This window comes from Fukomys damarensis, unplaced genomic scaffold (assembly GCF_012274545.1).
Source record: "Fukomys damarensis isolate Sample0158 unplaced genomic scaffold, DMR_v1.0_HiC HiC_scaffold_39, whole genome shotgun sequence".
Lineage (NCBI taxonomy): Eukaryota > Metazoa > Chordata > Mammalia > Rodentia > Bathyergidae > Fukomys > Fukomys damarensis.
This window is the reverse complement of record NW_022900951.1, coordinates 112284946-112300438: the sequence shown is the minus strand read 5'-3', so window position 1 is coordinate 112300438 and position 15493 is coordinate 112284946. Positions and strand designations below refer to the sequence as shown.

Below are 15493 nucleotides of genomic sequence, written 5' to 3'. Positions count from 1 at the left end.
ATATATATATATATACACACACACACACACACCAAAAATAAAGATGTACCCAACTTCATAAAACAAGTACTACTAGACATAAAATGTCAGATAAGCATAAACACAATTATGGTGGGAGCCCTCAATACCCCACTATCACAAATGGTCACATCAAATAGAGAAAAAAGTCAACAAAGAAATATCAGAGTTGAACAAAACCTTCAGAAATGGACTTAATACATATATACAGAGTGTGCCATCCAACAGCAAAAGAATATGCATTCTTCTCAGCTGTACATAGAACTTTTTCCTAAATAGACGCCGTACTAGCCAATAAATCAAAATGAAGTAAATATAAATGAATAGAAATTAATCATAATGCTATCAGACTATATTATAATGAAATTACAAATCAACAACAAAAGAAAATAGAAATTTTGCAAATGCATGAAAACTAAACAATACACTCTTAACTAAACAGTGGGTTACAGAAAAAAGGAAGACATAAGACAGTTTCTGGAACTAAGTGATCATACCAGTGCAACATAGCAAAACTTATGAGATACAATGAAAGCAGTCCTAAGAGGGAAATTTATAGCTGTGAATGTTCACATCAGAAAAATAGAGCAAGCCCAAATAGATAACCTGGTTATGTACCTCAACATCCCCCAAAACTAAAAGCAATCCAAACCCAAAGGTAGTACAAGGAAGGAAGTTTTCAAAAGCAGAGCAGAAATCAATTAAATTGAGACAAAAAATATAAAATTAATCTAATTGTTGGTTCTTCGAAAAAAAACTAAACAAAATAGACAAATTCTTAGCCAACTGAACCAAAAAAGAAGAAAGAGCCATATAAATGCAATTAGGTATGTAAAAGGAGAAATCACAGGAGAATCTGCTGAAATAAAAAACATTATTAACAACTACTTTATAAACATGTATGTCAATTAATTGGAGAATTTAGAAGAAATGGATAGATTCCTAGATACATACAAATTACCAAAAGTGAACCAAGAAGATTTTGAAATCCTGACTTATCCAATAATAATCAATTAAGTTGAAGTAGTAATAAATAACCTATCAACTAAGAAAAGCCAACATCTGGATGGGTTCACTTCTAAGTTGTACGAAAACTTAAGAAAAGTTCTAATACCGATGCTCCTCAAGCTTTTTTATTTATTTATTTTTTTTGGTTCCAGGAATACTGGAGATCAAACTCAGGACTTTGTGCTTGTGAGGCAGGCTCCAGTGCCACTGAGCTAAACCCCCAGCCATCTTCAAGCTTTTTAATGCAATTAAAAGGGAAGGCATACTTCCAAAGTCATTCCTAGAAGCTACCATTACACTGATTCTAAATCAGATAAGGAACCAACCAAAAAAGAGAACTGCAACCCAATCTTTTTAGTGAATATAGATGCAAAAATCCTCAACAAGATACTGGTAAACAGAATGCAATGAATTATCAAAAAGATCATACACCATGGCCAAGTAGGCTTCATCTCAGGAAGGATGCAGGTCTGGTTCAACATAAGAAAATCAATAAATGTTATATATCACTTAAACTGAAGCAAGCACAAAAATCACCTGATCATCTCAATAGATGCTGAAAAGGCCTTGGACAAAATCTGGCATTCTTTCATGACAGAAACACTGAAGAAAATAAATATAGAAGGATCTTAATCTGATAAAAGCCATTCTGGGCAAACCTACTGCCAACATTGTATTAAATGGGGAGAAACTGAAAGCTTTCCCTTTAAAGTCAGGAACAAGACAGGGATGTCCACTATCAGCATTCCTGTTCAACATAGTACTCAAAATATTGACAACAGCAATTAGACAAGAAAAAGAAATAAAAATGATAAGATAGGAAAGGAAGGAGTTCAAATTATCATTATTTACAGATGACATGATCCTGTACATAGAAGATCCCAAAAAATCTGCCAAAAAACTCTTAGGATTAATGACCAAATTCAGTGATGTAGCAGGATACAAAAGCAACACACAAAAACCCACAGTGTTCCTGCACACTATCCATTCATAACAGCACTAAAACAAATTACATACTTATGAATTAATCTAACTAAAGAAGTGAAAGACCTCTACAATGAAAATTATCATTCACTGAAAAGAGGAAATTGAAGAGGACATCAAAAAATGGAAAGATATTTCCTGTTCCAGGATAGGCAGAACCCATATAGTCAAAATGTCCATATTTTCAAAACTATTATACAGATTTAATTCATTGAACTTCAATCAAAACTCCAATTGCATTCTTCACAGAACTGGAGAGAACAATCCTAAAATTCATATAGACTCAGAAGAAATCCAAAATAGTCAAGGCAATTCTGGGTAAAAAGAGCAAAGCAGGAGGCATCACCATAATGCACCTGAAATTATATTACAAAGGCACTGTGATAAAAGCTGGATGGTACTGGAACAAAAGCAGACATGAGGATCAATGGAACAGAATGGAAGATTCAGAAACCACCCCAAGGACATTCCACTATTTCATCTTCGACAAAGGGGCCAAAAAACACACTGGAGGAAAGACAGCCTCTTTAATGAATGGTGCTGGGACAACTGGCTACCCACATGAGAAGACTGAATCTAGACCCATATTTCTCACCACATATTAAGCTAAAATCAAAATGGTTAAAAAAAGTAAATGTTAAACCAGAAACACTTAAGCTGCTAATAAACAAAACAGGTAAAACTCTTGAAGTTATGGGCATAGACAGGACTTCCTTTCTTTTTTAAAAAACTAATTTTATTGGTACATTTAAAGTATACAATATAATGACATTCATCATTGGAAATTTGCACCTTTACATAGTCCATCTTTTTGTTTTGTTTTGTTTTGTTTTTTGTTTTTGAGACAGGGTAACACTATGTAGTTGAGACTGACCTGGAACTCACTCACTATGTAGCCCAGGCTGGTCTCGAACTCACAGCGATCCTCCTGCCTCAGCCTCCAGAGTGCTGGGATTACAGGCGTGCTACATAATCCATCTTGGTTCTTATTTTCTCCCCATTCCCCTGCCCTCTCTTCACTCCCTCCTCTTTTCCCTATCTACAAAGACTGTTTCCAGTTTTTCTTTTTGTCATATTAATTCCATTCCCTTCTTTCTTTTCCCCTGCCTCTCCCACTTTCCCTTCCACTGAGATTCCATCTTACACCAGAAAGAATGACCATCATCAAGATTTTAAATAATAACAAATGCTGGTGAGGCTGCAGGGAAAAAGGAACCCTTCTCCACCTCTAGTGGGAATGTAAACCAGTATAACCACTTTAGAAATCAGTATGGAGATTCCTCTAAAAATTGATACTAAAAATTCCATTTGACTCAGCTATTCATTTGTAAGGTATCTTCCCAAAAGATCTAAAGACATCATATTATAGTGATACATATATACCCATATCTATAGCAGTACAATTCATAATAACTACATCTTGAAACTATCCTATATGTCCTTCAGCAGATGAATGGATAAAGAAAATGTGGTATTTACATAAAAAGAAGTACTACTCTGCCATGCAGAAGGATAAACTAGCATCATCTGTAGGAAACTGCATGCACCTTGAGACCATAATATTAAGTGAAATAAAACAGACACACAAGCTTATATCTCACGTGGTTTCTCTTATATGGGAAACCCAGAGTAAAAATTAAAGAGCAAAATACAAATAGACAATAGGAAACAGGGGGACCTTTCTTAAGCGGGAAGCTGGAAGAGATGGAAGGAGCATGGAAGGAAGGTAGGTGTAGAGGATGACAAAAAGGAATTGGGATGTGTTGTGTACTCCACACGAGGAAAGTAAACATTATGTACTGCAAACATGTACAAAAAAGGGAAAGGGATCAAGGGATGGCTGGAGCGGGTAGTGAGGGAAGGGATAGCAGAGGAAAACAGTAATTAAGATGTGTTATGTACATCTACCATCTTCCCAAGAGGAATGTAAGCGTTATGTACTATACACATACGCTAATAAATTAAAAGAAAAATGGAAAAAAGGAAAACAAGCTATCCAAGGAATTTGGGCCCAAATAAAAGCTCCACTAGGTTAAAATATAGCCCAAGTCATTCTTCATTTAACTTTATTCATCTTAGCACAAAAGCATAAATCATTTTTATGACCTAGAAACAGCCTACATATTTTTTTCTCATTGAGTTTATTGATACATTTTTGGTATACAGTACAGTTACACTCATCATTGGGCTCTTGTACCTTTACATGACAGGTCTTAGTTCTCATTTTTTCGCCTTAACCCTGCCCTTCCTTCAACCCCCTCCTCCCTTCCCTATTTACAAACACTTTTTAGTTCCATTTTTTCATTTTCTCATGTATTTTTTCCTTTTCCCTTATTACCTTTCCCCTACCCTTCTCATTTCACCTACACCTTTGGCCCTTTTCTTCCTATTTCACAATGTCAATTATATCATTAGGATCTTATGTACCATTATAGTTTTTCACAGCAGAGAAACTACTGTATTTATTCTCATTCTTTATGGCTGAGTAGTATTCCATTTTATAGAAAAACCACATCTTCTTCATCCAGTCTCTAACTGATGGGCAAATTGGCTAAAACAGCCTATATATTGATACTATGCTATATGCACTCAGAAGATAAGTTAATCTGGTCAGCTTTGCATCATGTGTCAAATTCAAAACCTTACCCATACTTACCAGAAAAGGTATCCAGTTTCAACCACCCACAACGGAGGTGTATATGCCACTGCTCCCGCACACTTTTCTTCATCACACAGTAAAACACAAAAATGAGGAATCCTAAGACAGGAGAAGAAAGTCAGTCTTTTTGAAATCTTTCATCAACTGTGACTTAATGTCGAGATGCAAGCCTGTTCTTTTCCCCATAAATGCTACTTGCAAGGAACCGCAGGGTCTTTCTAGCCTCCCCAAGAAGGTGACAGCAAAGGGGTCTGTATCAAAACTTCATGACCACCACTCCTGTCCATTCTAGAGCATGAGAAATAAGGGCTGCAATGGTAACCATCTAAGATAGTCCTCAATGATCATTCATAACCTTGTGCTGTCTCCTTTCACATTGTACCAATAGAATGTGACAGAAGTCATGGCATGTCTCTTCTAAGAGTAGGTTATGAAAGGCAATGAAAACTCCTCTCTCTCTGTCTCTCTCTCTCTACTCATTTAAGCATATTTTTTCTTTAGCATACCCTGTAATCCCTATAGAGAGGCCTACATGGTGAAGAACTGAGGCTTCCAGTAGAAGCCTCAAAAAAGATCCTCCAAGCCCTCCCAAAACGTCAGATGACAGAGCCCTAGCCAGCAGCTTGCCTCCAACTTTATATGAGTCTCTAGTCCACAAACACCCAGCTAAGCAGCTCCTCAATTCCTGCCCTTCAGACACTGTGTGAGACAGGAACTGTATGTTGTTTTAAGCTGTTGAATGTGCAAGTAATTGTTACAGATCCATAAACAACTACTGCCAATGATCATTAGGACAATCCCGTTATTGAAAATTATGTACCTGGTGCCATCAATTTCCACTGCTAGCCCTGATTTTGTCCTGTAAAGGGATGAGAGTGGGTGCTAAAGGTATCTATCAGTAATATAGGCCATTTTTCCCTTCCAGCTGTCTAAAATATATCTATAGGAGTTAAAAGTAGGACTCATGATGATTCTGATTGCAGATTCCCTGGAGGGCCAATTGGATCTCCACAAGTTAAGGGTAGAATTGGCAGAAATAACTCCTGTTGATACTCTGACTTTTATTTATAGTCCATGCGAAAAAACTTTATCCATAAAGCCTTACAAATCCTTCACACTGAAACTCATTTTTCCACTTCTGAACTCATATATTTGTTTCTCATAATATTTGCCATATTTAGCCATAAAATTCTCTATGCACTGCCCATCTCACAACCCAGCTGTCAAAATCTTTGAAGGGCTGAGTATGTTTCCTTTTCATCTTTATATCATCTTTCCCTTTGTCTCCAGTACTATGTAAGGCAGCTCAATAGGTACTCATGGACTTGAACTCCAAAGTACTTGATACATAAATTCTCATAGTCTCCTACAACCTTAGGAATACCTGCATCAACCTCATAATGAGTGTCCTGGATCAAATGCAGCTTAGGAACCTTTGTTCCATATACAAGGTTCAGCCTCTACATTGGCAAGTTGTCCTGTAGAACAGCAAATAAATGATTAGTAGCAGAATGGTTTTAACTTGTTTCAAATTGAGCACAAGTCAAAATAGTAAATGCCTTCAAAGCTAATGTCAACTATGGCCTTAGTGGGAATAAAGAATCTTGACTGAGCTGGGTGAGAGTCTCTTGCCATCTTCCCTGGTTTGACCATACCTCTCACAAGTTCATTTTGGGTGGCTTTTTTTTAAAGGATGATGACAAACAGAAGTATTGAAGAGCAGAGCAAATAAGGATAGTGATGAACTTGACAGAAATCTGGGATGTTGTAGCTGGATAAGAGAAAAGTTGGGATAAGAAATATACAGTGAGGAGAGGTAGTAGCAGCAGTTACAGATCTGAAAGAGTAGTCACAAACAGGGCAAATTATACCTTTTCTGTGTGGCTGCCAGCTTGGAATCAGAAGCAATGAGAAGAAGCTACCAAACAACAGTGTAGTAACAAATCACAGCTAGCAATGACTAGTGTAGTAAACTCAACCAAGGTCATAGAGCTAATACTGAGCTGGCAGCATCAGGATTGAGCACAGTTGGCCAGCTATAGAGCCCAAGATCTTAATCCCAGTACAGTCTTACTACCAGGTAAGGAAGACTGGTATAAGAATCAGAGCCAACTAGAAGTTAAATTCTTGCTTTGTAGACTGGTAAGCAACCTGTTCTTGAAAGTATCAGGCATAGGCAAGTGACTTCCTGCCACTTGATGGGTGGCAAGTTGCACTGGGGAGATCTTGGTTCCCTGTTCCCAGCCTTGAGACTCTGACTTCATATGAGAAGCAGAAATTGGGTGGCTAAAAAGAGCTGCAGGTTCCAGTAATTCTCCCGAGGGCCTCAGCCACATTTGCAACCAAACAACTGTGAAAATCCAGCAGTGTTCCCTCTTTTTCAGCAGCAGCCACCTGGAAGGTGGTAGAGTAACCCAAGGAGCACAAGTTCCAGTCTCAAAGCAGATAAAACTCCTCTAGATTCAGCACAGACCAGGGACAACAATGACATCAAGCACTTATTGCTGCTCCCATTTCTTGCATAGAGTTTAGTTACTTCTCAGACTTAAAGGTTATTCTATGAATTCCAATGAGCTGCCTGCCAGCCCTTCCTCTTCTCCTGACAGTCTTCCTTTTTCTTTCCAATAACAGATTGATCTGCTTACTCACTAGAACAGAGGCATGAAGGAAGATATCAGGTTTTCTGTCACCTGCATTTTTATTTGTACACCCTTCCTTTACAAATGGCCCATCATGAGTGTAATTTTGTCCCACTTGACCACAGGGCAGCCCCCTTTGTGCTGAACTACAAACTGTTCAATTGTCATTGAATAGTTTGTTCACTTGTTACATTACATTCTTGTTTTGGGGTTATTTAGTGTGTGTGTGTGTGTGTGTGTGTGTGTGTGTGTAAAATTTGATTTTGAAAGTGGCGCTTTGAAAATGTCCTTGCTACAACATGGAACATTCCATCTTGTAGATGGGACTGGGAACGCTTGGTGCTTGATTGACACACAGCATTTCCGACAGACAGCTTGTCTCTGTTGATGCTAGATCTATGGACCTTTGATTTTAGTCCTTGAGAACATAATCAATTAAATTCCGCTTCTACTCATGTAGGCTTTCTGCTTAGATAATACTTTCTCCTTCCACCATAGGAATGTAGTACTTGTTTTGAAAACACCTCTACCCTTTCAAGTTCAAGACTCCTTTGCTTTCTTCTTCTTTTGTCAGCTTTCTTTTAACTCCTCTCTGGAGAGAGTTAACATATTTCTTCTCAGATTAGTGTGCCAAAGAGAAGCCTGGAGTTATCACTGAGAAAGAAGTCTGTGCTGGTGCCTGGTTCCTAGACTACCTCCATGGACATTCCACAGCAAGACCGATTAGTTCTTGAGGTTAGAGCATCATGCGGAGATTGGAGTTTGAGTACCTCGGTGTGGGCCAAGGGGTTTTGTCCAGAATAAAAGTGTAGGACCATCATGAGGGCCGCAGTCAGCATTCTAGATTGTAGCCAAAGGCCAGTAGCCTCAAAGGGTACCAAGGGATAGTGGTATGCATAGTTCCTAAAAAGTCCATCTATATTATCAGACAGGGTGAAAATGTCATATGGAGGATGAACAGTACATTTTGTGTCTTTATACATTGTAGTCCATATGACTGTATACTGTTCTCCTTCATCCAAGGAGAATGCATCCCGAGACCCCCACAGCATGCCAGAGTACCAAACCCTATATATACTATATTTTTCCTATGCATGCATATCTGTGATACATTTATAAATTAGATACAGCAAGAAATTAACATAACTAATAATAAAATAGAAAACATGACAATATACTATAATAAAGTTGTTTAAAGGTTGTAAATAATTTAATTCTGGGATTTTTCATTTAATATTTTTAAGCCATGGTTGACAAGATGTAACTAAAGCTATGCAAAGTGAACCTCAAGGTAAAGGAAATAGAGAGCTATTATGTAAGGTTGGCAGAATCTGGTGGGGCACAAAATTCCAGATGATTCACTTTACTGCTGTAAAGTAAGATGGTTTCTTAAGACAAGAGCATAAAATTATGCCTTCTACCACACTACTCTGTCTCATACCTGCATATATTTGCAAGTGCCTGGCACTTAATAACTACACACCAATACATATTTCCCAAGGTTTCTTGGAAGTTAACAACCACTATAATAAAAGGTCCAGAAGTTTAAAAAATGCTAGGTTACATAAAACTTTAAATATTTTCCTGATAGTTTGGAGAATTTTTTACTATGAGAATATATATTTCTGAGAGTGAGGAAATATAGTTGGCCAGATTTCCCCACCTTCTTTGAGTATAGGGAACTTTTGTTGCTAGAGCATCTCATGGAAACACCAATGGACTGCACTTTGGGAAAGAGGTTATTGAATGAAAAATATAGAGAGCTGAAAAGGAGACCTTAACTCAAAGGAATGCCAAGTTGACTTCCTACCTGCCCCATTGGCCCAAATGGACTAGACCAAAATTGAGGATAAAAACGTGGAATGTTGTTTTAGATTCCCATAAAATTATTCTCCCTATCAAGATTTCTTAATACAAAAAATCTGATTAAAATCAACATCAATAAATACTCAGAGGATATTAACCAGTTCCTATGTCATCTTTTGTCTACTATTTAATCATTTTATTGATGATTTGTTGCTTTTCCCAGAATATAAGAAAGATACAAAAAGCTATAGAGTCCTTCGCTTGGGATCATCCAATTCAATGAGCTGTGGTGAATTTCCTAAAGGGGGATTTATAGCAAAACCAAGACTAGAACATTGGCCTATTGCCTTGGTTCATAACTCTTTGCTCTTATCCTTCATTCCTGTGTGGCTCTACAATTTCCTAGCCTGGATCTTTCCCAAAATATTAAGACATATGATGTAAACAGAGTCTGGGGGACTAAAAGTTAAATGTTTGTACTGTGCCAAAATTGCTATGTTCAACTGGATTGTGACATTTAAAATATCAATACAAGTGTGAATCTATTCATTGACAAGTATGATGTGTTGAGGCAAGAAATACATAAGAAGTATTGTTAATCCATGTTTGATATAGACATTGCCAACTAGATAGTTAGGTCACCTTATCAGGGCTGAGCCCTACATATCTGAGGAAGAGAGTGGGCTGGGTATTAATTCAGAGGGATAATATCTAGCTACTATTTCCAATAGTTCCTTATCAAGTCATTGTGAACAGAAGCCTCCTGTAGTAATTTTCCCCCTTCAAGTCTCTGATACACAACATTATTTAACAAAGCAGTGAAAGCTTTTGTTAGACTTCTAGCTACCCACAGAAAGGTCAAACAAGCAGTGGTTACCTTGCAAAGTATTGCAAATGGCAAAAAGATACAAGAAAAAGATTCTCACAGGTCCCCAGGCAAAAAAGGCAAACCCCCAGGTGAGGCCCAGTAAAAATGTCAGGCTTAGTGTGCCTTTGAGGTCACATAGGATCATCTTCCGTTGAGTCTTCTGCCTTTGGGATTTTATGGAATTCAGCTGAGCAAGAACAGTGCAGAACATGGAGAGATTCACAAAAAATATGAGGCAAAAATAAGCCACTACCGAGATGTAAAAGACAGAATCATCCTTAATCCAACAACTGTAAGAAATAAAGAAGAAAAGACTACTGTGAAGCAGGGAAACAAAACTCCTATTTTACAAAGACTGAGGATCAGCTAGTCAGTTTCATTTAATTCAATGACACCTAGATCCAGAGAGATGAACCAATTTGACAGAGTTCATTCATTCCCACTGAAGGCAGAGCTGGGACTAAGAACTCCTGACTCCTGAGCCCAAATTCAGGGCATTTCCAAGTGCCAAGTTAGAAATCCTAGAGGATATGTCTGCTCTACATATGCAGAAACTTCTCAGTATAGTTCCCTAGGAAACTATTTTGTTCCTTAACAACAGAAAAGCAAATTATGCATTCTCCCCCAAAGTGGCTCTCCTCCCCCACCTTACACCTGAGCTTTTATTTGCAGGATGAATTCTGTGTTGCATAATAAATATCACAATTCAAGGAGAAAAGCAATGAATGGCTTTTCAGAGTGCTATATCAAACAATGATGAGATGATCAGAGTTAATGAAAATGCAACAAAAAGAGGACAGCTCTAGTTGTACTGCTTTAAAATGTGAGGTATTTGTGTTACAAAAGGCAACACTAGCCACCGGATTAATTACTGTCTCTACAATTTCCATTAAAGAAGAAACATACAGGGTTCATATGAACTTCACTTAATAACATTTCCAATTATGGAAGGCATTGTCTCTGGTTTTTCAACACACACAGCCACATATTCAACTGTGTGTCAACTTAGCTAAGACCTCTTCTCTAAATGCAGGAAAATACCTTTGGGGCATGATATTGATGTGGAAATTTCATGTCTCTGTGTGTGTGTGTGTGTGTGTGTGTGTGTATGCATACATGCATGTGTGTGTATGTGTGTGTCTGTGTGAGAGAGAGAGAGAGACAGAGAGAGGGAATTGGGAGGACGTGAAAAAGCTCCTTAGAGGGGTACAATATTTATGGTTTTCTGAATGTCAACCTCAGCCTTAAAGAAAGCTTCAGAATTGTTTGTTTTCCCTCCCTTTCCTTTCCCTCTGCCTCCCCTTTCCCTCCCCGTCTCCCTCACCCATACTAGAGATTGAACCCAAGACCTCAAGGCCTTCATACTGTACTTTATGCCTCTCCCCACTTTTCTATTTTTAGATATGTTCGCACTAAGTTGCTAAGTTGCACAGGCTGTGCTGGAACTTGCTATCCTCCTGCCTCAGCCTCTGGAGTAGTTGCCTTTATAGATGTGCACCTCCACATTCAACTACAAAATACTTTAAAATGGAGCAGCATGCTATGCTTGGCTAGAAAATCATCTCAAAGATCGACTGATCTCATAGAAGTGGAGAGTAGAACAGTAGGTATCAGAGATGGGGAAGAGTGCTGTGGAGGGAGAGTTAGGGAGAAGCTAGTACATGGGTACACAGCCCAGACTGGAGGAATAAGCTCTGAAGTTCTAATGCACAGTGGGTCGACTATAGTCAACAATGTATATTTCAAGCTAGCCACAAAAATGGATTTTGAATGTCCTCACCACAAAAATTGATGTGTTAGAGGTGATGGATATGCCAAATAACCTGATTTGATCACCACATGATTTGATATGCAACCATCTCAGTGTACCAAATAAATACATGTAGTTATTATATGCAATTAAAATAATTTAAAAACAAACAAGCACATAAGAGATTATCTGTACAAATTTGATTACTGCCAATAAGAGGTACCTCAAGGAAAAGAAACTAAGTAGCTGGGGGCTAGGGTGGGGCTTACTTTTTATTTTGCCCTTTTGTATGTTTGCATTTTACATCATGAAGTGAATTGCCTTTCATAACATGACTATTTAAAAATAAAACCCCTAGAACCATCTGTTTTTTGCTAACAAATTCACAGGTGAAAAGGCTCTTTTAAGAGAGGGTGGAGTTGATTTTATTCTGGTCTTACTTTTGTTTTTGATCAGTGAAGAAGAATCATCATTACATAGAAACTGGGGACCATTTGAGTCACAAAAAAGGCAAAGAGGGAGGACAGAGGGGGAGATGAGAAGGAAAGTGAAAGAAAGACTAACAAGAAATTTTAATTAGAAAGCTTCTGCTGCAAAGGGCAATATAATTTTGATCCTCTGAAAGCTGTCATTTTAATATGAGAGGCAGAGGAGCCTTGGGAGCAGGACCTCCCACATCTGATTCCAGTCTGGTGGGAGAGGAAATCCATAGTGGAAGTGAGCTTGTGAGCAATGCTAACGAGAAAGGATAGGGGTAAGTGTGACATGAGATTGTGCAGCCGAAAGGACCACAATGTAGCTACTTACACGGCTGTAAAAGAAGGTTCTGAAGAGATGGGGTATGGCTACTCCAGTGGCTGTGGTTGAAAACCAAAGGGATGGGCTTACACCTCAAATGAAAAGATACGGAGGAAGGAAAGGAAAAAGGGAGGGAGGGAGGGAGGCAGGCAGGGGAAGGGAAGGGAAGGGAAGGGAAGGGGAGGGAAACTGAACCAGTTTACCAAAGAAAGCTTTGCAATCTTATTCATGACAGACCTTCGTTGTTAAAAAGTAGAAAATGTTTTCCAATTTATCTCAGTATTTCCTTAAAGTGGCCACCAACTCTTCTAATGTTCTTTTTGAGATCTGTAACATTAATGGCCACCAGTAACATAGCACTAGCCATGGACAAGGCAACAGACCAAGCACTTTATATACATGATGTCACTTTAATTTGCTTATAACATCAAGAGCAAACATTATCATCCCCATTTTGGAGAGGAAGAAATAGCAATTAAGAGGTAAGGTACTTTGCCCAAGTTTAGACAGAGCCCAGACACCTATCCATTCCCTGAGTGTAGCAGTGACTGTATTTAGGGAGAAAACCTCAGGCTGAGTTTTCCCTGAAACCAGTATCAGGACCAAGTTCCTGGCCAGAAACACCCCACCAAACCCAGCCCCACCAGAGCCCTACCACCTGAGAAGCAGGGATGCTGCTACTTACAACAGAGTTGTTGGGCTCACAGTCCCATATAGATCTTTTCTCACACTGAATATGACTGCCACGGTGATCGCTGGGACTCCTACAGTGGGAAAGCAAACAAAGAGATCCCATTACTTGGTGGGAGAAAGATTTCTATCAATGACTGTGGCACTGATACATTAAGATACTGTCGAAATGAGCCACAGATGTGGGGGCATCAAAACACCATTGTTTGCAAAATGTTTGCCCATTTTTCCAAGTTAAACATTTCTAGGAGTTCTCCAATCTGCTAAATTAAACAGCATGCCAATGGTTCCAATACAACACCCACTGGTTATTAAAAATAGCTCAAGTGCCAAAAAATCAACTTGGCAATAGAAGTGTCTAGTTCGTCGCAGTGCAAGTTCGTATCGAGCACTTCTTCTTAGATGATGAGCTGCCGATATTTTTCTCCCTTTCAGTACTGCCCCTTAGTTCCCACTATCCTTTTGTCAAGGTCACCTTGGAGGAAGGGCACAGGCAATCAGGTGCAGTTTTCAGTGCATTTTTGACAAGGAAGCTCTTTCCACACTCGTTACTAGTTTGACATTTTGACTAGATCGACCAGTTAACGACCAGTCAATTCAGCCAGATTATAATAAAGCAATCGGTTCAGTCCAAATGGTCAAACGTGATGTGAGTATAGACACAGGGCTTACAAATCCAATTTCATGTACGTTTGCAAAACTTAAATGATTTCTTTATTTCTAAAACTGTATTTCTTCTAAACTAAGAGCATACACCCCCACACATTTTAGGTTTCTGTGAGATACGTTCCAAAGTTGTTCCAAACCCCAGAATGACGAGCATCTTGGAAAGTCCTCCACTGCCTTATTCTGTGATAAATATCACGAGTCCCTTCAGTCAGATAGCCTGCCCCTAGCACAGTTCCCAGCATGTGAAGATGCTTCCCAAAGAGACCCTTTAGAGGCTGGAAGCAAGGCAGCAAAGGAGGTATCATTTAAGATGGAATTTCATGGCAGCCATCAAATTTACATGTCCATATTTTTTTGTAATTATCCTTATTGGTTATTTGTTCTTCTTAAAAATGTGACAAATCTCCTGTCTTGAATGGGAATTTTAAATAAACCTTTACAACAGGCTGCTCTGGCATTAGGTAGGTAGAGCTTCAAACCTAAACAGATGCTAATATTTATTTTTTCTTACAGTTGGTTGCATTTGTCTAATGGTTAAATGCTCCAAAAGTCCCTGCAGCAGCTCAACAGTGGCTCCCTGGTGGCCTTGCATGTATCCACACAGGCCCCACAAACAAAGGCTTGGATCTCTGCTTATCTGCATTTTGGCAGAATGCCCTGTGGACCTGCGGGAAGGGGAGCCAGCGGGAGGCCTGCGAGGAGGTGTTTCAGCACTGTCCCTTACTCCCCTCCCAGTGTCCTCTGGGAGGCTGTCAGGAGACCATTTTCATCATCTCCCCGAGTTTTGCGGAAGTGTGGGCTTTTCACCCTGCTCCTTCAGAATAGAGCTGCCAAGCAGAAAGCCCGAACCACTTCCCTTTGGAACTGGCTCCTCAGCAGCAGGGAATCCCACAACTCCTGCCACGGTCATCTAATCCCTTTTGTTTTGGAGTCATTCTGTTTAGCATTTGGGGCAAGAACTCTAGAGCTGGAACTAAAGCTACTCTTCTTTTAGCTGTCTTTCTAAGTAATGCACTCAGTCTAGGAGTGGCTCCTTGCATCTTTCTGTACTGGTCAAAGTAGTCAGGCCACGGCTAGAGTGTGCGCCGGATACTACTCAGTATTTTCCTGCCTCCAAGTTCCAAGTATTAGCCTTTCTTGCCTATCCCTCTATCCCAGTACTGTGTACGAATGAGAAGATCAGAGAGTCAGGAATCAAGCCTGGGGGACACCACCATGCGAGGAGCAAGTAAAGGAGGAAGAATGTGGGTGGAAAAGGAGCAGAGAATGCATGGTGATGAGGAAGAAGGAAAGCTGAGATGGAGTGGCATTTACAGCCCTTTCACAATTAGGCATATTGAGTTATCAGAAACCTCTTCCTCAGTATCTTTCACTCCTCAGATTGGATCAAGATGACAGATGAGAGGGCCAGGGATATAGCTCAGTGACACTGCACCTGCTTGGCAAGCACAAAGTTCTGAGTTTGACCCCCATGACAGGCACAAGTGGAGTGTATTGATTGCTTTGGGCACTGTGTTTCTGATAATTATGAATTGTACTGAAATAAGTTTTGGGGATTTTTGGGTTTTTTTTTTTGGTACCGGGGATCGAACTCTAGTCCTTGT

General features: G+C 39.2%; 1 protein-coding gene across 1 annotated transcript in view; it reads right to left on the bottom strand.

Annotated features, from left to right (window-relative positions):
* The window catches only part of Adgrg4 (adhesion G protein-coupled receptor G4), a 133644-nt gene that overhangs the window by 34026 nt on the left and 84125 nt on the right, over window positions 1-15493 (bottom strand). Inside the window, 3 exon segments of the mRNA XM_010642650.1 lie at window positions 4667-4768; window positions 9992-10272; window positions 13216-13294. Coding sequence (XP_010640952.1) covers window positions 4667-4768; window positions 9992-10272; window positions 13216-13294 — 462 coding nt within the window.